At 33.7% G+C, this 21,047-nt stretch overlaps 2 protein-coding genes across 2 annotated transcripts; both read left to right on the top strand.

Moving 5' to 3' along the window:
• The first annotated feature begins 6,649 nt into the window (after positions 1 to 6,649).
• Positions 6,650 to 7,946, top strand: LOC111294136 (auxin-responsive protein IAA4-like). Its single transcript, XM_022887322.2, has 4 exons — positions 6,650 to 6,960; positions 7,066 to 7,268; positions 7,360 to 7,459; positions 7,554 to 7,946. Exons 1-4 carry the CDS (start codon positions 6,752 to 6,754, stop codon positions 7,627 to 7,629), a joined length of 588 nt encoding a protein of 195 aa, XP_022743057.1. The 5' UTR covers positions 6,650 to 6,751; the 3' UTR covers positions 7,630 to 7,946.
• Positions 7,947 to 9,496: 1,550 nt separating this feature from the next.
• LOC111294931 (mediator of RNA polymerase II transcription subunit 14-like) lies at positions 9,497 to 19,960 on the top strand. The gene is given in 9 exon segments (XM_022888237.2): positions 9,497 to 9,896; positions 10,996 to 12,060; positions 12,588 to 12,685; positions 13,806 to 13,980; positions 14,094 to 15,099; positions 15,199 to 16,223; positions 17,087 to 18,177; positions 19,015 to 19,760; positions 19,763 to 19,960. Coding segments are annotated over 9 exon segments (5,508 nt in total). The 5' UTR covers positions 9,497 to 9,686; the 3' UTR covers positions 19,855 to 19,960.
• The last annotated feature ends 1,087 nt before the right edge of the window (positions 19,961 to 21,047 follow it).

The following is a 21,047-nucleotide window of genomic DNA, read 5'->3' as shown; positions in this document are numbered from 1 at the left end:
TAATAAAAGTTGATGCAAATAGTTAAAGTTTAAAGTCTGTAGCTTACCTTGTATTTGGAGATAAGATAATCTCTTTTTTTTTTTTTTTTTTCAAATAAAAAAATATAAATATAATATAATTAACATGTATATACATGCAATATATTTCTTAAGAAAATTCCCAATTTGAGTATCAATTTTCTTTTATTATAACATGAAGTGTGTACATAACTATCTAAAAGACATTGATTTTTTTTATATATACATGTAATTTTAATTTATATAATAAAAATAAATTTTTTCTATCATTAAACTTAAATCTTTTTAATTTAAGATTTGAATTTGAAAAATATTTGATTTAGAATCTTATATTTTTGTCTCCCTAAGTTCTTATATTTCACTTTGAAAATTGTAGTTGTTGGACCACTTTACGGACGGTAATATTTGCCTTTGGTCAAAACATTTCTTTGACTGTAATGTTCTTTTCGTACATTAAATAATGCACGTGAAAGTTGGTCTTTTGACTTTCAAATTTGATCTTTTGACTTCACCGATGCACACCCTTTTATGTAATGTGACAGTACGGCTAGATTAAGTGATGAAAAGGGCTTATCATAGAGACATAGTATTTAGTTTATAAGAGTTTAATTTTAGTATTGAATCATTGATTATTTCATAACTACAAAACATTAATTAAAATGATCTTTTTGCATATTTTTAATTCTTCAATGACAATAATTTTGAAGATCCGATTCTTATCAATTAAAATATTTTTATCTAAAAAATTGAATGATTTATTTGTCGAATTTCAAATGAATAAAAAATTTATAAGCATAAAGTAAACAATTCTATTTTTGGGTTAGAGAGAGTGATGATGCTATGGTCAAGATGTACATGATAGAGTTGAGAAAAAATCAAAAAAATTAAAATTAATTCAAAATAATAATGTTTGGTTCTAATTAATTTTTTTATTCAATTTAAATTAAAATTGGATACTAAATGTATATATTAAGTTTAGATTAGATTTTAAATTAAAAAATTAAATTAAAAAATTAAATCGAAATCAAATTTTATATTTTTATTAATTTTTATATATTTTTAAAATTTTATAAAATAAAAATAATTATTTTATATAAAAATATATTAAAATTTTTATTAAATTAATACATAAAAAGCAAAAATATTTAAAATTTAAAAATTAATTAATCAAATTGAACAAACTAAATTCTATTCAAATCAAATTAATTAAAAATTTACTTAAATTTAAATTAAATTTAAAAAATTTATAATATTATATATCATCTAAAAAATCAAACCAAGTTTAATCCAAATTATTGTCGTCCCTTAGCATGCCCTACATGAAGCAAGATTCGAAATGACTTGCCCCAAAAAGCTGACAAATCACAAAAAGCACGGGGTGATAAGGGCTATCCTTGAGCTCCAAAACAAAAGAAAAAAAGGCCAATTGCCAACCAATGTACATTCAGCAATGTTCCCTCGTGTGGCCTGTCTGGCCCACAAAAGCCCACTGTCACCCTCCCTTAGACCCAACACGTGTGCATTCCTATCTAGTATGCAAATGGAGCCGCATACACGTGTGGCCATTTAATAATCTATTGTACATTTCACGTAGATTCCAATCCTTAATGGGAAGAAGCTTGGCTGTCCTTGTTCCATTCCATCTGCTCTAAAAGCCAAATGCCCGAAAGTTATTGTTTCATCTTCTTTTTTTTTTTTATGTTTGTATACGAAAATAATACATAAATTAACAAATTTATTAATATTTATTTTCTCATGAATAATCTAGCCATCAAATAATTTACATTTTTTCAAAGAAATTATTGTTTTGACTCTAAGATTTAGGCATGGAGATGCTAATAAATTTTTTTATAAAAGAAATCAGAATTTAAAAATAAAAAAATTATAATTGTTAAAGTTTGCTTTTTAAATTAATTGAATATTATTTTTAAAAAATAATTATATAAATTAATTAAATTAAATCTCGAATTTATATTTAATAAATTTTCTACAAAGACCTTGTATTATTTGGGATGATAAAATAGAAAAGTCAATATTTATAACCACTTCATATATATAGAAAACTTTTGCTTTTGTCAATAAGATCTTGGTTTAGTGGCAATAAGGACCTTAAAACCCTGATGCTTAAATTCAAGTTTTGTTATATGTGGAATTAGTTGTATTTTTATATTAAATTTGTTTAATTATATTTTAATTTATTAATTGATTATTTAATAATTTTTTTTATATAAATGTAATACTTGATTGTAAATTTTTTAGTACTTGTAATTAAAAAAAATAATTTTTGCTTCCAAGAGTGAAGAGGATAGAGACTTGATTTTAGAGCTTAAATATATGATAGAACCACAGTTAAAGGAGCGAGAAAGTATCATTATCTCTCTATTAAAACTTTATGAATTCTTCATAATTCTTGAATGCATTTCTTGAAGTTATTTAGATGTACTCATAATTCATGATTAAGAACTTGAACAAGACCACTATTCAAATAGCCATATTGATGATTACTAATTGGGGAAATTTAGACCATAAAAAACTTCCATATATATAACAAAACTAATTGTATTTTTTTTTTCTATTGGGAGAATCAAAGTCATAAAGAGAGATAAGATTGAAAATTTTGATTTTAACATTCTTAAAAAAAGAGATACCGATCGTTAAATCAAATTCGTATTATTTTTTTAAAAATAAATTCGATTGGTTATTCCTAAATAAATACTTATATCAAATGTTTAATTTAAATGTAACACTATGCTTCCATTACTGTCAAAAACCCAAAACTCATAATTTTGGCTTGGAATTTAGCTTATATGTAACTTTTTTTTAGATGCTTATCAGTATTGTGGCAATCACATTCATTAGTCATATCTCCTATCATGTTCCTATCATCAAATCCTATGCACAGCCTGGCAATTAAGATCTAAACGTGGCTATATTAAAGCTCACAAGTGAATTGTCGCCCTCATACCCTACCAAGATTTTACTGAGAAAGGGATTGAAAATTTTTAGGTGCAATGAATCATAGATGATTTCGTTCATTCCTTTCCATGATGGTTCGGGTGTCTATTATAATTTACAATAAAGTACAATGTTAATATTCAAAGTTAAAGTCATCAACGTTCAATGCATTTTCTACCCTAGGTTAAATTAAACTAAATTTAGTTTTTTTTTATATATATAAATGAGATCGTAACTTGAGAGTAAAGGTGCTAACGGTTTAGATTGGGTCGAATTGAATTTGGTTCAGTTTTTTCAGATATTGCATAATATTATAAAAATTTTAAAATTTAATACGAATCTGAACCGAACCTTCATTCGATTCGAATAGAACCAAATTTTATCAATTTGATTCGGTTTGATTTATCAGTTTTTAAATTTTTAAATTTAAATTTTTATATATTATTTTAATATAAAAATTTAATAATTTAAATAGATTTTGATATAAAATTATTATTTTTACTTTATAAAAATTTAAAATATATATAAAAATTAAGAAAAATATATAATTCGGTTATGTTCCTTTTTTTTTTTTAATTTTTTATCTCTTAATCTGAACATAATATATGTATATATTTAATATCTGAATATGATTCGAATTGAATAAAAAAAAAACGAACCAAACCAAATACTACGATTTTAAATCAGTTTTCGGTTTTTTTTTTTATTTTCTTACCCCTACCCGACGGTCAATAAAAAAATTATAAGCGTAGAGATTTGAACTTTAAACTTGCTAGATACTACATTTTAAAATTGATTGTATAAAATAATTGTACTTCAATTTAAACCTTTTTTTGTAGTTCCTATTTTTCTCTAACTTACCGTGGACCGCATCCGACCCTACTAACTACAGAAACTTATCTTGATAGGGAGGGGATTATGACTCGAACTTAGACAACCATCCAGTGCCGAAACATTAATCCTTTTTAATGACAATGATTGTATTAGTAGAGTGAATGTTCTTTATGCGATACCACAATCAAAATACACAAATATAGTCGAGGGGCCATGATCATAGTTTGAAATGAATAGAAATGTAAAATATTAAGAAGATGCTTCAATCTTAATTTACGAGGAATTTAAAAAATAGAAGCATAATTACTTAAGTTATGTTTTCTTGTTGGGGAACAAAGGAAATTAAACAAGAAAAATATAGAGATGTTTCCAAAAGAGAATATTAATAATAATAATAAAAAAAGCAATTATGCAAATGATATTGAAAATTAGCTGAGGGTGGTTATCATGGGACCCGCGTCGGTCTATGAACAAAGAGAGATGGGATTTTTTTGGGGGGAGTGGGACTCTTGATTGGCTGGCAAGAACTGGAGGAAAGACCCAAGACAGACAGCAGGAAAGAAAAGCACATAATGTATTGCCATAAATCACCAAAGGATGAGCTTTAGCAAACCCTTTTTTCAAGCTTAAAAGCTCTAACTTGTAGAGGAAAAAAAAAAAAAAAAACTTGCTAATGTCGACTGTCAGGACTATTCAAAGTCTTTTTGTGCATTGACACACTCGTGTGCATGCATGAATGCAACGCGTATGTATTATATGTATGATTCAGATTGAACAATTATAACAAACAAATCGAGATCAATCATCAGTGCCGTGTCAATCTTTATCACGATTTAAAATATTTAAAACGATATAAAATTTTGATTTCGATTCAAAACTTCCTCGTCCCAACCTCACAGCATCAAAAAATATATATGTATAGCTGCATGCATCTATCTTAGCTAAAGTAAAATGTCTAATGTGTGTCAAAAGTATGGCCATGGATGATGAATATATATATATATATATATATATATATCCTAGAGTAAATGTTTAATGGTTACTGGCATAACTTATAAATAAGAATCAACTAGATTTTTTTATGTTTGTCTAATGTTTCTAGCTTTCTTCGACCATATCTAAAGAGGAAGCAGAGATAGAGTAATTGAGAAGGATGTTTCCTCTTTTTGATGAATTTTCGATGCGATTCATTTATTTATTTATTTTGACCACCTAGCTAGCCATCTAGTTTTAAAATAGAACTAATTTTATACTCAAAGCTTACTCTTTAAGTTATCAGAAAAAAAAAAAAAGTTTATCCTTTAGAGTTCCCATTTGTTAAAACGCAAATGAATCAATCAAAATTATATTTTTATATAAAAGAAATCATAATTTAAAAATAAATGAAGTGATTATATATATTAAAATGTGAAATTCAAACTTATTAATTGTACCATATTTTAAGAATTATTATATGATTCAATTGATTAAATTTTTAGTTTAATCAATTAAAATTATTGAATTCATCATTAATTGACTTTACTGAAAGTGTATATCATTATAATTTTCTTGATTATACAGGTCTGTTGTTTGTCTGTCGATTTCTCAACACAAACAAAATTCTTAATCGTTAGTTGTAACATATAAATCACATGTCATATCATAATTATTTGAGATTAGCATCATAATTCATGTTTCCTCCTTTTCACCCGACGAAGAGCCATATTTCTTTTCCATCTCATTTTTAATCAAGAAAGGGATAGAATGGAGGGCCATGGATATTACTTCAAATAGAAGTGTTAGGGTCCTTTTAATTCTAGAGTTCAATTTTGAGACTAACAACCTTTTTATATGAGATTTGAGAAGGATTTTGGCGTCATAAAAAGGTTTATAAGATTATTATTTCATACATTATTAATGAAATTTAAAAACTTAAAAAATCAATCTAATTACTCATCATGTGTCGTTTTAATAGTTTTTCGAGTTTTTAAACTCTATGGTTGGTGTCTAATATGGCAAAAAAGGATTTTCTTATATGATCATGTTGGGCAATGTCCTTGATATGAGGCAATGGTTTCATGAGGGTGACCGTGTCCACATGTAACATTACCCGTAACCATAGATCAAATTAAACCTAAATTTGACCATGTCTTGCCCATCACGAACAGCCCATTTGCCAACAAATTCTTGGCCTAATAATTAAAGAAAGATTAATTGTGACATGTTATAAAGGTTGAGTTCAAGTTCAAACAATACAAAAAAAAAAAAAAATCCCATGTAGACCCAACGCAAGTAACTTGGAATCTACCCACCAGTCATTACATCCAATGCTCAAGATTTTTTCTCTTGGAACTGATCGATTCATCTCAAACCATTTGATCTTTTCTGATCTCACAGACTTCAGTATAAATGGGCGGTTAAGCTTTGTCCCAACCTTGTCTCCGTAATTGTAAGACAACTGCCTCAATTGTGCTGTTCATGTGACAAACAACTTAGCTGCCCATGTTCAAATTTATGTATTAAAGATACCATTGCCCTAAAAAGTTCCCTCTTTCATCACTCTCTCTTTAGGGCTCTTAAACCCCACTCTCTCTGTCAATGTTATCTAATGATCTTAATTTAATCATGATTGAAATTAGAAAAAAAAAAAAACTTTAATTATTATTTATTGTGAACAAGTAACGTGTAACGGACGCGCTATTTTTGTTGCTTGATTTTAATTTTCTAGACAATGTCCTTTGCATTTATCACCATATATTCCCCATCCATGACACATGCATATGTTCCTTCAACCATAAGAACTGATCATCAGCTAGCCTTCCTTGAATTATATATAGAAGAGTTCGATTCCTTTCAAATCTTTGTAGGAAACGTGTGATTGATCAGTCCATCGGCTATTAAGTTCAAGCAGATCATTTGATATTGCAAGCAAGAGTGACTGAACAACAGACAGAGGAATTAAGCTATGGCATTTGAGCAAGATCTTAACCTTGAAGCTACCGAACTCCGGTTAGGCCTACCGGGCACCTCCGATCAGTCAGCTGAGAAGCTAGCATCTCCGAGTAACAAAAGAGCCTTGCCTGACGTGAATGAAGAATCTATGTCTCGTGATCACAATTCTAATGTGGCAGCAGCTGCTAAAAATTGTGACCAAGAAACTGCTCCACCCACAAAGTAAGCAATCTTTTTTTCAATCAGAAATGGAAAATTTCATGTTTTCTAGTTTCATTTTATTGATTAAATGTTACTAATACTCCTGGTGGACATGTTAAATTGCAGGGCACAAGTTGTAGGGTGGCCACCCATCCGATCTTACAGAAAAAACTGCCTCCAGTCAAAGAAAACTGAGGCTGAAACTGCAGGAATCTATGTCAAAGTAAGTATGGATGGAGCTCCTTATCTTAGAAAGATAGATTTGAAGGTGTACAAGAGGTACCCAGAATTGCTTAAGGCCCTGGAAGACATGTTCAAGTTCAAAGTTGGTAAGCACCATTCATTTTTTTTTTCAAAATTATGTAAATAATTTTTGCAAATGAATGTAATTATTATTTTTTTGTTTTTAATCATTATCAGGTGAATATTCAGAGAGAGAAGGATATAATGGGTCAGAATTTGTTCCTACCTATGAAGATAAAGATGGTGACTGGATGTTGGTAGGAGATGTACCATGGGAGTAAGTTCTTTTCTCCATTCAAATTAGAATTCATTAAATTTTCAACCAAAAAAATGAAAAAATGGTTAAAGATTTTTGTATTTTCTCACTACAGAATGTTCATCAATTCCTGCAAAAGGCTGAGGATCATGAAAGGATCAGAAGCAAGAGGCCTGGGTTGTGTTGTATGAAAATAACCCATAATGATGGAGAATGAAATCCATTGCTCTCATGAAGACATAAGAAACCCTTCGGCTTGGGTTATAAGATCCAAAAATTTTTCTTTTTTTTCTGGGCAACAAAGAAGATCTTAATACTAGGACTTTGTCTGGGAAATACAAATAAACATTTATATGTATAGTTTGGCATGTTAGTCCTTATGGATTTTGCACAAAGGAATGGTTTTCCTTTTTTTTTTTTTTTCTTTTTCCCATGTATTATGTAACAAGGGAAATTATCTTATTGAGTGAAGGATAAATCAAATCTCCCCTTTGTAATTCTTCTTTCACATTGCTTTTTATCCATTCTATCTATGGTCAATCTTGAAAGACAAAAGAAGTGGAAAACTTAACCATAGAAGAGGTAATTTTCAAAAAGAGAAAGGCTAGGAAAAGAAGAAATGAGATTAAACACTAATATCAATTTTCAATAGTTCTAAGATACGTCACATGAAAGTGTGAAACAATTGATTTGCTCAACAAAGTCAAATTAATTATGATTCTTTGTCGGCCAATGATAAATGGTGTATATATATATATAAAATAAATAATTATGTTTAAAAAATAAAATTACGTGACATGATTTAAATGATGAAAGAAATATATACTAATGCTTGTTTCATACAATTCTTTTTTCAATATGCAAATTAGCTTGTTAAAATTCATGCCATGAGTAAAATTTTTTATGAGAATTAAACCAAAGCAGCAAAAACAAAATGATGAAAATGAAGTCTGGCCCTTTGGGCTCTTCTGATGGGCTTCAAATGTTAAAGCAAATGCCTTTCTGGATAAGGACTAAAATTAAAATGCCAGCCTCAAGAATAGGTTTCCTTTTATATTTCCTCCATATAAAATAAAAAACCAACAGTCAAATTTGGGCCTCAAGTCACAGATTAAGTCCAATTCTTCATTCAGAGCAGTTTCCATGTTGGGCTTACTTTTTTTTACTGTTACCACTTAACCTAAATATATTGGCTAACTCTTCCTCTTTTGTCTTCTCAAAAAAAAAATAATAATAAAAACATATATATATATATATATATATTTGTAGAATGCTATCAATTTGATAGTTGAACATCAATGATACCATAGTACATATAATCATATTTGAAAGTTAACTAGGATTTTGATGGAGGTTTTATATTCAATGGAGATAGATATGATAATTTATATATTTATATTGTATAAAATATTAAATTTATATAAAATTATATGTTATAATTTATATTTATATAAAAATATAAAATTTTTTATTTTGTTACAATTATATATAATTATTATTAAAAATTTAAATTATATTATTTTTATTTTTTATTATATAATTATATAGTATTTTAAATTATCAAATTTAAATAAAAATATTTAATTGAAATCAAACTTTAAGCAAATAATAGAAGATAAATGTATTTTTTTAAAATCCTCCTCTACCATATTATTTATTTAATAATTTTTAATATAAAAAGTACCTAATAAAAAATAGAAAAATAGCTCATAGATTTTGAACTAATTAAATTATTTAAACTACTTAACTTAATCAATAATAATTAATAATGAATTTATATAGATGAAAAGCTTAAACCTTGTGATTTAATAAAGTCAAATCAAGTATGTAATTTTCAAATTTAATAAAATTTAATTTTGATTTACACATAAAGAATAAAAAAATAGTGGATAGGGTATTATTAGCCAAGGATAAAAACCAAAAATTTCTCCACTTATCTTAATCTGCAAAAAAAAAAAAAAAAAAAAGGTGCTAATTTTTTTTTTTTTTTGTCATTTATATCAAACTTTTTTTTTCTTTAAATCCAAAATTTTCTTTTTCCTTCTCTCTTTCTCTCCCAAACCCGGAGAACCTAAAGAAGAAAGCTTTCTCTTACAGGAGAGAGAAAGATTGAGAAGGATCTTCAAAAGCCCTGATTTTCATGCATTTTAAATGAAACCCAGATCCAATTCCAAGCCCTGGAATCCATAATTAACATAAAATTTTAAACTTTTTGGGGGAATTCCTTTTTTTTTTTTTTTTGTTTTCAATGGCTGAGTTAGGGCAACAAACGGTCGAGTTCTCGACTTTAGTGAGTCGAACCGCCGAGGAATCGTTTATCTCATTGAAGGAACTCGTGGAGAAATCTAAATCAAGCGACCAATCGGATACGGAGAAGAAGATTAATCTCCTTAAGTATATAGTCAAGACCCAACAACGGATGCTTAGGCTCAATGTTCTGGCTAAGTGGTGTCAGCAGGTGAGTCGACTCGCTTGTGTTACCCTCGAGTTTTTTTTTTGGCCAGAACCCTCGAGTTCACTTAGCTAACTCAGTTTCACCTTTTTCCTTGGTAAAAGATTTGTGAGATTTTTGTTGATTGGGAGAAACTATGGGTTTTTATCAAAAGTTTTAAGCTTTTTTTGGTAAAAGATTTGTTGGTTTTGAGTTTTAAATCAGTGACTCAGTTAAACTGTCAAAGATTTGTTTTTAGTTCATTAATTAGCTTTGAGTAGCTACTGAAATTGGAATTAAAGATTTTATTTTATTTTTTGGAATTTTAAGTGTAAATGGGGTGAAATCAAGAGTTTTTTGAAATCAAGAATTTGATATGTGGCACATGTCCTTTTGTATCTGGCCGTATAATATTTCTAATTTTAGTCAATTCGAACCTCTTGAAGAGTAGAATCTGAGGCATTATTATGGAATTCCAGCTTGGTATTGATAGTCGTTAGGAGGAGGAAGAACCAAAAATGCTTGACAAATAAATTCGGTGAAAATTTAACCAAGATTCCGTTATGGTTGTCATAATGTCCAATTCTTATTCAGAAAAGTAGTAATGTGCTCAAATAGATTACTTGTGAGAGGATAAACGTGTAAAAGTTGACCTGATTGTTGCTGGGTTATCATGGATATTCCCACTTGTTTATTTCCATTAACTGTGTTATCAGCTTGCAATGCCTTTTGTGACTTCAATGTTCTAGCCAAGTTGCCAACCCATTAGATCATGCCATTATAGTAGTTGAACTCAGTCTGGCTATCAGTTTCACTGGTCTTATCTTTTGACATGAGTCAGACTCTGTGGAAGTTGAATATCATATAAGACTGCCCCTTAACATTTTGCGGGCTTTCGTAGTATAGATTAACATATTAGATCATTTTATTCATGTTGGAAAAAAAAAATTTCTATCTGACTCAGTTGAGTTAAACTATTGTGATGTGCTACCACTAAATTGTGATGAATGTAGATATGAAGCTCTGATTCCCTTATAAAATTCCATAGAGTCCTTTCCACATGGGAATTGATTGATGTACTAGCTATATATATGCTCAAATTTAGCCTTATTCTTGTGATGTGCAGGTTCCACTGATACAGTATTGCCAGCAATTGGCATCTACTTTATCAAGTCATGATACATGTTTCACCCAGGCTGCAGACTCATTATTCTTCATGCATGAGGGGCTACAGCAAGCTCGTGCCCCTGTCTATGATGTTCCTTCTGCTGTTGAAGTCCTACTCACAGGATCATATGAACGTTTACCAAAATGTGTAGAAGATGTGGGTACGCAGAGCTCATTAACTGAAGATCAGCAGAAACCAGCTTTGAAAAAGCTGGATACACTTGTATGCTCTAAATTACTTGAAGTTTCACTGCCCAAAGAAATTTCTGAAGTGAAAGTTTCCAATGGTACAGCTATAATTCGTGTAGATGGAGAATTTAAGGTGTTAGTTACTCTTGGTTATCGAGGACATCTGTCAATGTGGAGGATTTTGCATTTAGAATTACTTGTTGGTGAGAGAAGTGGGCTTGTGAAACTAGAGGAGATGAGAAGGCATGCTCTTGGAGATGACATAGAACGCAGAATGTCTGCAGCAGAGAATCCATTCATTACCTTATACTCAGTTCTGCATGAGCTCTGTGTTGCACTAGTTATGGACACTGTGATAAGGCAAGTACAGGCACTTCGGCAAGGGAGATGGAAAGATGCTGTTCGCTTTGAGATGATATCTGATGGAGGAAGTGGTGGTTCCTCACAGCTTAATCAAGATAGTGAATCTGATTTAGCTGGTCTACGAACTCCAGGATTAAAACTTGTCTATTGGCTAGATTTTGATAAAAACTCAGGTGTTTCAGACTCAGGATCTTGCCCATACATAAAAATTGAACCTGGACCAGACCTGCAGATTAGGTGTCAACATAGCACATTTGTTATAGACCCATTAACTGGTAAGGAGGCAAGGTTCTTCCTTGACCAAAGTTGCATTGATGTGGAAAAGCTGCTATTAAGAGCTATATCATGCAATAGATATACTCGTCTTCTGGAAATTCAGAAAGAGCTGGTGAAAAATGTGCAGATCTGCCGAGCTGCTAGTGATGTTTTTCTCCACTCACAGGCTGATGAACCTGATAGTGAGACTAAAAAGGTTGTTTCTCTTACATTGCTGGTTTATTTGCTGGCAACTTACTCTGGAATGTCGCAGTAAAGGATCTTGTCATGCTTGAATAGGGCTGGAGCCTAAGAACAAAATTTTCCCTTTACAATCTAACTCTCAATTTAACTGTAGTTTTCTATCTCAATCCTACCATCAATGGGGAAAAAAGAATTGACCATTTGAACTTGGTTATTTTTCAAATATTCTAAGTATGTATATAAGTTGTGTCTAAAAGGACTTATCTCTTTCTATTTTTTAGTAACCGTCACTTACATGAGAAATTGATGGATTTCCTTATGAAGCTGCTTGCAAATTGGCCTTTTAACAGATTTTTTGCTATTTGTTTCTCCACCAACACAACCATATATCAGGAGATAGAAAATATAGGCAAAAACTATAGTCTTGTTGTTTCATTCCTTTCTCTTTTAAGCCTGCTTTCACCACTGTATTCTGTTGCTGGAGTTTGTGATTATGGTATCACTGGTGGTAAATTTGCTTTTCTCCATTTTATGCTGCAGAAGGATGCTAAGATTGACAATAAGGAACATGAGGGGCAGGAAGTTTTATGTGTCCGTGCTTATGGCTCATCACTTTTTGCCCTTGGAATAAACATAAGGTTCTATCTTTACGCCTTGACTTCCTCTATGTTTAATTTTCCATTTGCTCTTTTCTACCACATTTGTGCACTTGCCCATAATTATACATTCTCAACACTAGGAACCCATTCAATTCTGTAATCTAGTTGATATAGAATGTAGCATTGAAAATGAAATTCCTTGTGTTCATAAGCAATTTAAAATCTAGGTGATTAGTTGCATGTGAAAAGCTGCATGCATGCTAGTTTAACTATGGGTGGATTTGGTCCTAAAACGGTTTCAGTGGTCCTTGTTTTCGACTGTGTGGTTTGGTGGGAAAAAGGTTCATGTAAGCAGATTTTAAGAGTACTTCTGTGCTTGAAACTTTCTGTTCTGCCTTTGATGTGAGTTTGGTTTGTCTACCAATTCGGGCTGCAATATTTGCTGGGCACTTTGATGAGTGTCAATTCTGGCCTTCACTGGCACAAGAATCAGTTAACTTGGTTCTTCATTTTCACTGGGCTAGTGGATCCTTTACTTTGCCATCTTTCAGTACAGGGATTTCATTCTTTACTTAAATGTACCGTTCTTCATGAGTTGGGCCTATTCTAGATTGAATAGTATCTTATGTTTTATCAGAAAACTAAACAGCTGCAATATTCCTTAATCAAAAACTTGGCCAGGGAATGTTCATATTTGGTTTAGCAGGAAGTTTTTTTTTTTAAAATTTATGTTTTAAAGCTATGTTCATGGCTTTCAAAATGTTTTTGAATTAGGAGAAATAATGTTATATGAAGGGTTGCAAGAGTTGGCTTAACTAGGATCAAACCTAGCAAGAAGTTTTGATATCTAGGTTACCAAATTTATTATTTCTGCTTTTACCACTTCAATATTATTCTTACCTAACTTTTCAGAATGCTCTTCACATCTCTCTCTCTCTCTCTCTCTCTCTCACACACACACACACGCACACACACACAATATACTAATGAGGCATTTTCAATTGTACTTGCTGACTTGTGTGGATGCTTCTTCACCTTGTTAATCTTTCTCTATTTGAAGGTTTTTGAAGCATCATCTTTACACTTGTATGTAGTATGTAGTTGTGTTGAACATTTAATACCTCATTTAGGGTTTTTGAAACTTTGTTTTGGATTACAGAAATGGCCGCTTTCTTCTCCAGTCATCCCATAGTATTCTTGCACCTTCAGCATTGTTAGATTGTGAAGAAGGTTTAAATCAAGGAACAATGACAGCAGCTGATGTTTTTACAAGCCTGCGAAGCAAAAGTATTTTACATCTATTTGCTGCTATTGGCAGATTCTTGGGCCTTGAAGTAACCAACTATCCACCTTTTCTTTTCCTGTTACCAAATGCTATTTAACTGCTTTTGTGTTTCATTTATCTATTTGCTATTAATAAATGAATCTGTCTATTTGATTCTTGTAGGTCTATGAACATGGTTTTGCTGCAGTGAAAGTGCCCAAGAACCTTGTGAACGGTTCTGCTGTATTAGTAATGGGGTTTCCAGACTGTGAGAGTTCTTATTTTCTCTTGATGGAACTTGATAAGGATTTCAAGCCTCTGTTTAAACTGCTAGAGACACAGCCAGATCCATCAGGGAAGGGTCATTCATTTAATGACTTAAATAATGTATTGCGCATCAAGAAAATTGACATTAGCCAGATGCAGATGCTTGAAGATGAAACAAATTTGAGCATACTTGACTGGGGGAAATTACTTTCGTTTTTGCCTAATGCTGGGGGTCTGAATCAGACGTCTGAACATGGCCTTCTTTCTGAATTCAACCTTGATGGTTCTATGCAGATTGCTGGGGATCCTTCATCAAGCTTTTCATCTATTGTCGATGAAGTTTTTGAAATTGAAAAGGGGACATCTGCAACTACTTTTCCTTCTCAGAATTTTTCTTCATTCAGTTCATCTCCTGCTTCTGTCCCAATGAATCTTCATAGTGTCAAAGCTGGAACACCCTCTCCAAAGTGGGAAGTGAGTTTGCAGGTCTCACAGCTTAATAATGTTGCAAAAGTATCGAGTCCAGCTATTCATTATCGTGGTTCATTGTATCCATCTAATGGTCCAAAGGGCTCACTTCAGTCTACTTCTTTTGGGTCATTATCTTCTGCCACCGGAAGAAGCACAGCTGCAAAGAAGCTATCAGCTTCAATATCTGAGCAGGATCTGGCTTCTCTTAGATCTCCTCATTCAGTTGATATTGGTGCATTGGATGAAGATCAGATGAGATTGCTAAATGATACTTCAAAGGATGCAGTGTCAGCAAGTAGGTCATCTCGACTATTATCTCCACCCAGACCGACTGTTCCTCGAGTCTCTGCACTAAGTGCAAAGCCTAATGGACCTAGAGGCCCTTCATCTGGAAATCTAACTGCAGCTGTTAGGTTTGCTGGATCAAGCCCTTTGGCTTCACCTCCTGAATGTAAGATACCTTCTCTTAGTTCATCTTTTCACTGGATCTATCTGTTTAAATATGTATTATGATTAGGCATATTTGACTAGCAAAGTGCACCTTTTGCAGCCCATGCAGCAGAAACAACAATTTGTCATGATACTTCTACTTCTCATGATGTTTCCAAATGTGATAAAAATCCACGAAAGCGTAGAGTTTCAGATATCTTGGGTTTGATTCCATCTCTCCAAGGTATAGAGGCTGATGCGGGATTTTCTAAGAGAAGGAAAACCTCTGATGTGAGTTACACTCAGCATCCGTTGTCACAGGTGCTTATATCTTCAGAAATGATATCGAAAACTGAAGCGTACAGTTACGGGAATCTTATAGCTGAAGCAAATAAAGGAAATGCACCTTCTAGCATCTATGTTTCTGCCCTTCTTCATGTGGTCAGGCATTCGTCACTTTGTATTAAACATGCCAGACTCACTAGTCAGATGGAAGAACTGGACATTCCATATGTTGAAGAAGTAGGTCTAAGAAATGCATCCTCAAATATATGGTTTCGACTTCCATCTTCCCGAGGTGATTCATGGCGACATATATGCTTGCGACTTGGCAGGCCTGGAAGCATGCACTGGGATGTCAAAATAAATGATCAACACTTCAAAGATTTGTGGGAACTTCAGAAGGGAACTAATAGTACACCTTGGGGCTCTGGCATACGCATAGCCAATACATCTGATGTGGATTCCCATATTCGTTATGATCCAGATGGTGTTGTTCTGAGTTATCAATCTGTTGAGGCAGATAGTATTAAGAAGTTGGTGGCAGATATACGGAGGCTTTCTAATGCTAGAATGTTTGCCCTTGGGATGCGGAAATTGCTTGGGGTTAGAGCAGATGACAAACCTGAAGAAGGCAGTGCAAACCCTGATGCTAAAGCACCTGTTGGAGGCAAAGGTGCTGTTGAGGCTGTTGATAAGTTATCAGAACAGATGAGGAGGTCTTTCAGAATTGAGGCAGTAGGATTATTGAGTTTGTGGTTTTGCTTTGGATCAGGTGTCTTAGCTCGCTTTGTTGTGGAGTGGGAATCAGGTAGAGAAGGTTGCACAATGCACGTTTCCCCGGACCAACTTTGGCCTCATACCAAGGTTTGTTTGTTTGTTTGTTTTCCTCTTTGCCCCTTTCTTTCGTTATTTCTTTTTAAATGAAAAATCTTCCTCCTCTAGTTCTTTTTTTCTCATTTATTTTACCATGATTTTATGTTTATTGGTATCATTTTTCAGCCACTTTGGTTTATTTCACATTTCTTTTCTTATGTAATATTACAAAATATCATGGCCCATCTTTCATGTTTTTTTCCCTTAAGAACTTGACTAAGAATGTTAGATAGGCTTAGGATGGTGCCTCTTTTTCCTGAGTTTTTTCAGAATTATAGAGATGCCATGGTGGTTAACTTTGGTGCTTGGTATGGTGTCATTTCTTTTCTGAATTTTAAAAATTACACTGAATGAAAGATTACTGGTGCCACGGTGGTTGACTGTGATGCTTGGATGAAAGCTTCAATACCTTTTCATTTGCTAGCTTTTGGGCAAATGGTTGTTAGCTTAAAGTTATTGCATCATGTGGTTGAACTGTACTGAGATAAAGGATGATCATTTATGGGTGTAACTGCATACGGAGTCTCCTCAACTGATCAGTAAACCAGTAATTTAGATGAATGTGTTTAAGTAGGTTTCCATGAAAATTTCCCTTGAACCATGTTGTAGCAGCCTGTGATCACTTATGAGATTTGGCTCAATAAATATGAAATAAGCTAATCTCAGATAAGGACCAAGGAAAGTTTTTCTTCATCTTAAACACATTATATTTTTCAACTTTGGAATATAACCTAAATTAGTTTGAATTCTCTGGATAGTACAGAAACTTGTCTTTGGTTCTAGTCTAATCTTACCTAGTTCCAGTTTTCTTTATGTATCATAAATACACTAATTTCTCTGGGTACTTTGTACAGTTTTTGGAAGATTTCATAGATGGAGCTGAAGTTGCATCCCTCTTGGACTGCATTCGGCTCACTGCAGGACCTTTGCATGCTCTTGCTGCTGCAACTCGGCCTGCTCGAGCTAGTCCTGCTCCAGGAGTCCCTGGGGTATCTGCAGCTATTTCTTCTATGCCAAAACAGTCAGGAAATATACCATTGCAGGGACTTTTGCCAAGCAGTTCAACTATGAATGTTAATCTGGCTGCTTTGGGTCCAGCAGGAAATCCTGTTGCATCTGCTTCTGCAAGCTCTGTGGGGAATCATGGCCTCCATGGGGTTGCAATGTTAGCTGCTGCAGGGAGAGGTGGCCCTGGCATTGTCCCCAGCTCACTTTTGCCCATTGATGTTTCTGTTGTATTACGTGGTCCATATTGGATACGCATAATATATCGCAAACATTTTGCAGTTGATATGCGATGCTTTGCTGGAGATCAGGTTTGGCTGCAACCAGCAACACCGCCTGCAACACCAGCCACAGGGGGATCTTCTGTTGGAGGGTCCTTTCCTTGTCCACAGTTCAGACCTTTCATTATGGAGCATGTTGCCCAAGAATTAAATGGATTAGATTCTGGTTTCACTGGTGGTCAACAAACAGTTGGCCTGGCAAATTCAAACAATCTGAACTCGAATTCAGGTCCACAGCTTTCAGCAAATGGAAATAGAGTTACCCTCCCTACTTCTGCAGCGATGTCTAGGGCAGCAAACCCAGTAGCTGGTTTAAACCGTGTGGGAAATGCCCTTCTAGGATCACCAAATTTGGCTGTTGTGAGCTCGGGATTGCCAATACGTCGATCACCTGGTAGTGGTGTTCCTGCACATGTAAGGGGGGAACTGAATACAGCCATTATCGGTCTTGGTGATGATGGAGGGTATGGAGGTGGATGGGTTCCTGTTGTTGCTCTTAAGAAGGTTCTCAGGGGTATTCTCAAGTACCTTGGAGTTCTATGGTTATTTGCTCAGTTACCAGATCTTTTGGAAAGTATCCTTGGATCAATCTTGAAGGAAAATGAAGGTGCACTTTTGAACTTGGACCGGGAACAGCCTGCCTTGCGTTTCTTTGTGGGGTAAGACAGTAAAAGTTATAAATTTACAGTTGCAATTTGTTTCTCTGCATTTATCTTTTCCACATGCGGGAAACTTGTATCTTTAGTTCTTGTTTTCTCTTTATCATGACGAATTTGCTGGCTTTATGTTAAAAAATCATGATTAATTGCATCAATTGTACTTAGAACAAATTGATGGATACTAATGGATGTACGATATATGATAATTAGGATAACTTCCAACAGTGACAATATAAAGATATAGGGTCATTTGATACCTGGAATTCAATGCGTCAACCTCACAAAAAGTCTTGTTTATTCACGTGGCTAGGTGTGGTTGGACCATCTGAGATTTTGGCTGACTTCATTGTCTCTTGCAATTTAATTCCTGATAGACAATCAATTCAGTAATAGAGACGGGAATGCGAAACACATTCTGCAAAGTCTTACATTATGTCGTGTGCTGGAGGGGAACAGCTTTTAGATAGTAGTGTTCACTGCTTGAAATTGTAGTTTGGGATTTGACATCCTAACTGACCACATTGTTTTCTTTCCATGCATGACTATTAGTTTTTGTCATTTTAAAAATTAGAAAGATTTTCGTGAGCATGGCTAACCAAACAAAATTATAGGATGAAGATAGAGATGGATAAGTATAATATAATTTATTAGGATTCATTTGGCTCATTACCTTGGTTAGATAATGAGACAATAAAACATTTGGGAGAATAGCCTAGCATTGTTGTTTGTTTGATATCCGTTGGGATGCCCTTTTCTTTTTGGGCTAATCTTTTGGTATTTTATATGGAGGAATCCTGTGTTGTTTGGATAGTCATCTGATTGCATGTCTTTCTGCAGACTTTATGTGTTTGCCGTAAGTGTCCACAGAGTTCAACTTCTTCTTCAGGTTATTAGTGTGAAGCGCTTCCATCAGCAGCAGCAGCAGCAGCAGCAGCAGCAACAACAGCAGCAACAAAACAATGCTAATGCTCAAGAGGAATTAACTCAATCCGAAATAAGCGAGATATGTGACTACTTCAGTCGCCGTGTTGCATCCGAACCCTATGATGCCTCACGTGTTGCTTCATTCATTACTCTTCTCACGTTACCCATATCAGTTTTAAGGGAATTCCTGAAATTAATAGCATGGAAAAAAGGGATAGCCCAGACACAAGGTGGAGATACAGCACCTGCACAGAAACCCCGAATCGAGTTATGTCTTGAAAATCATACTGGGGTAAATGTTGATGATAGTTCTGAAAGTTTGTCTAAAACTAAAAGCAATATCCACTATGATCGGCCTCATAACTCCGTGGAATTTGCACTGACCGTTGTACTTGATCCCGCCCACATACCCTATACAAACGCAGCTGGTGGTGCTGCTTGGCTGCCCTATTGTGTCTCAGTGAGATTAAGATATTCATTTGGTGAAAACCCTAAGGTGTCCTTTCTTGGCATGGAAGGAAGCCATGGAGGACGTGCATGCTGGTTACTTGTTGATGACTGGGAGAAATGCAAGCAGAGGGTGGCTCGAACGGTGGAGGTTAGTGGGTGTTCAGCTGGAGATGCCACTCAAGGAAGGTTAAGAACAGTTGCAGACCAAGTACAAAGAACACTCATTTCTGCCTTCAAGGATTGAGAGATGGTGGCAAAGATGGATTTACAATGTCCCAGAACCATTTTGGTAGTATCATGTAACTACACGTTTAAGATAAGTCTTAATTGTCTAAGAAAATGATTTATTAGCATTTCAGTGTAAATTTGATTAGTGGTAATATTACAAAACTAGCAAGCTTTTAAACAACTTTTTATTTCTCTAAGAAAATGAATAATTTCATTGTAATCAAAGATTTTGTTCGTAAAATCCGAAATTTAATTTAATTTATGCAATGACTCTTAAAAGTGTCATTGTATAAATTTAAAGTAGAGGATTGCACATGGAAACGTTACCATATCTATCTTTTTCAAAATGTCCAAAATTATAACTCATTGTGTATTTAAAAACCAATTGATTTGCTTCCTACTAAGATCATACATGGTTTGATAATGTAATGGGATTCAATAAAACCAAGCCAATGTCCAAAAATATAACACTCACTATTACAGGACCATTTCTGGTCTATCCGTGTTAATGAAATCCATCCGAAAGGATAGTTCATTCTTGGGGTGAATAAATAGAGACTACTGCTACGGGATAGGCCGCAACTTCGGGATCAACCTCAATCAATTATGGCGTAAGGGGCTTGCCAATCCGTCGAGATTAGTCAGCTTTTCTTTTATGTTTGACCAGGTTTTCAACTCCTCAACCCAGGCGGGCGCTCAAAACCCTTAAAACACTTCAGGCGTTAAAGTCACTCTCTCACCAAAGGCTTAACGCTAAGGAAGAGAAGAAAGCATTGAAGCTCACCTCGTGCTTCCATCAAACGCCTTATCCATCGGGCTTACCCCTGTTGTTGCGGAATAAGCACTCTTGGAAGAAGCAACTGCCTTCCAACATGGACGAAGAGGAAAGAGAAAAAAGAACAAATGCGAGAACACGAGTTTTGCAATCAATTGAGAAAGAAGCTCCCACAGCTTGAGATTCGAGGAGATACAGTCTGTGCTGGGTGCCAGTACGGTAAGGCACATCAACTTCCGTATGAAGAGTCCAAGTTCAGGGCTAAGGAACCACTAGAGCTCATCCACTCAGACGTATTTGGACGAGTGAAACAACCGTCGATCAGTGGGAATCGATACAGGAACCCCAATTATTTAGGACTTGAGATTGTGAGATCATTAGGCTTGTTGAACCAAAAGCTCAAACGCACATAAAATTTGCCTTTTTTTTTCCCCCTACCTTCAAGCAAAATAAATACCGACCCAAAAATCAAGATTTAATTTAATTAATTTAT

The sequence above is a fragment of the Durio zibethinus genome, chromosome 14 (genome assembly GCF_047325235.1).
Source record: "Durio zibethinus cultivar Kanyao isolate XHJ-2024 chromosome 14, ASM4732523v1, whole genome shotgun sequence".
NCBI classification, from domain to species: domain Eukaryota; kingdom Viridiplantae; phylum Streptophyta; class Magnoliopsida; order Malvales; family Malvaceae; genus Durio; species Durio zibethinus.
Note: the sequence above shows the minus strand (reverse complement) of the source record. Positions and strands in the feature narration are given on the sequence as shown.

Bases quoted from the DNA above. Each gene is read 5' to 3' on its own strand.
- LOC111294136 (XM_022887322.2), top strand. From the start codon at position 6,752: ATGGCATTTGAGCAAGATCTTAACCTTGAAGCTACCGAACTCCGGTTA. The intron at 6,961-7,065 runs GTAAGCAATCTT...GTTAAATTGCAG, and splicing joins GAAACTGCTCCACCCACAAA to GGCACAAGTTGTAGGGTGGC. The intron at 7,269-7,359 runs GTAAGCACCATT...AATCATTATCAG, and splicing joins CATGTTCAAGTTCAAAGTTG to GTGAATATTCAGAGAGAGAA.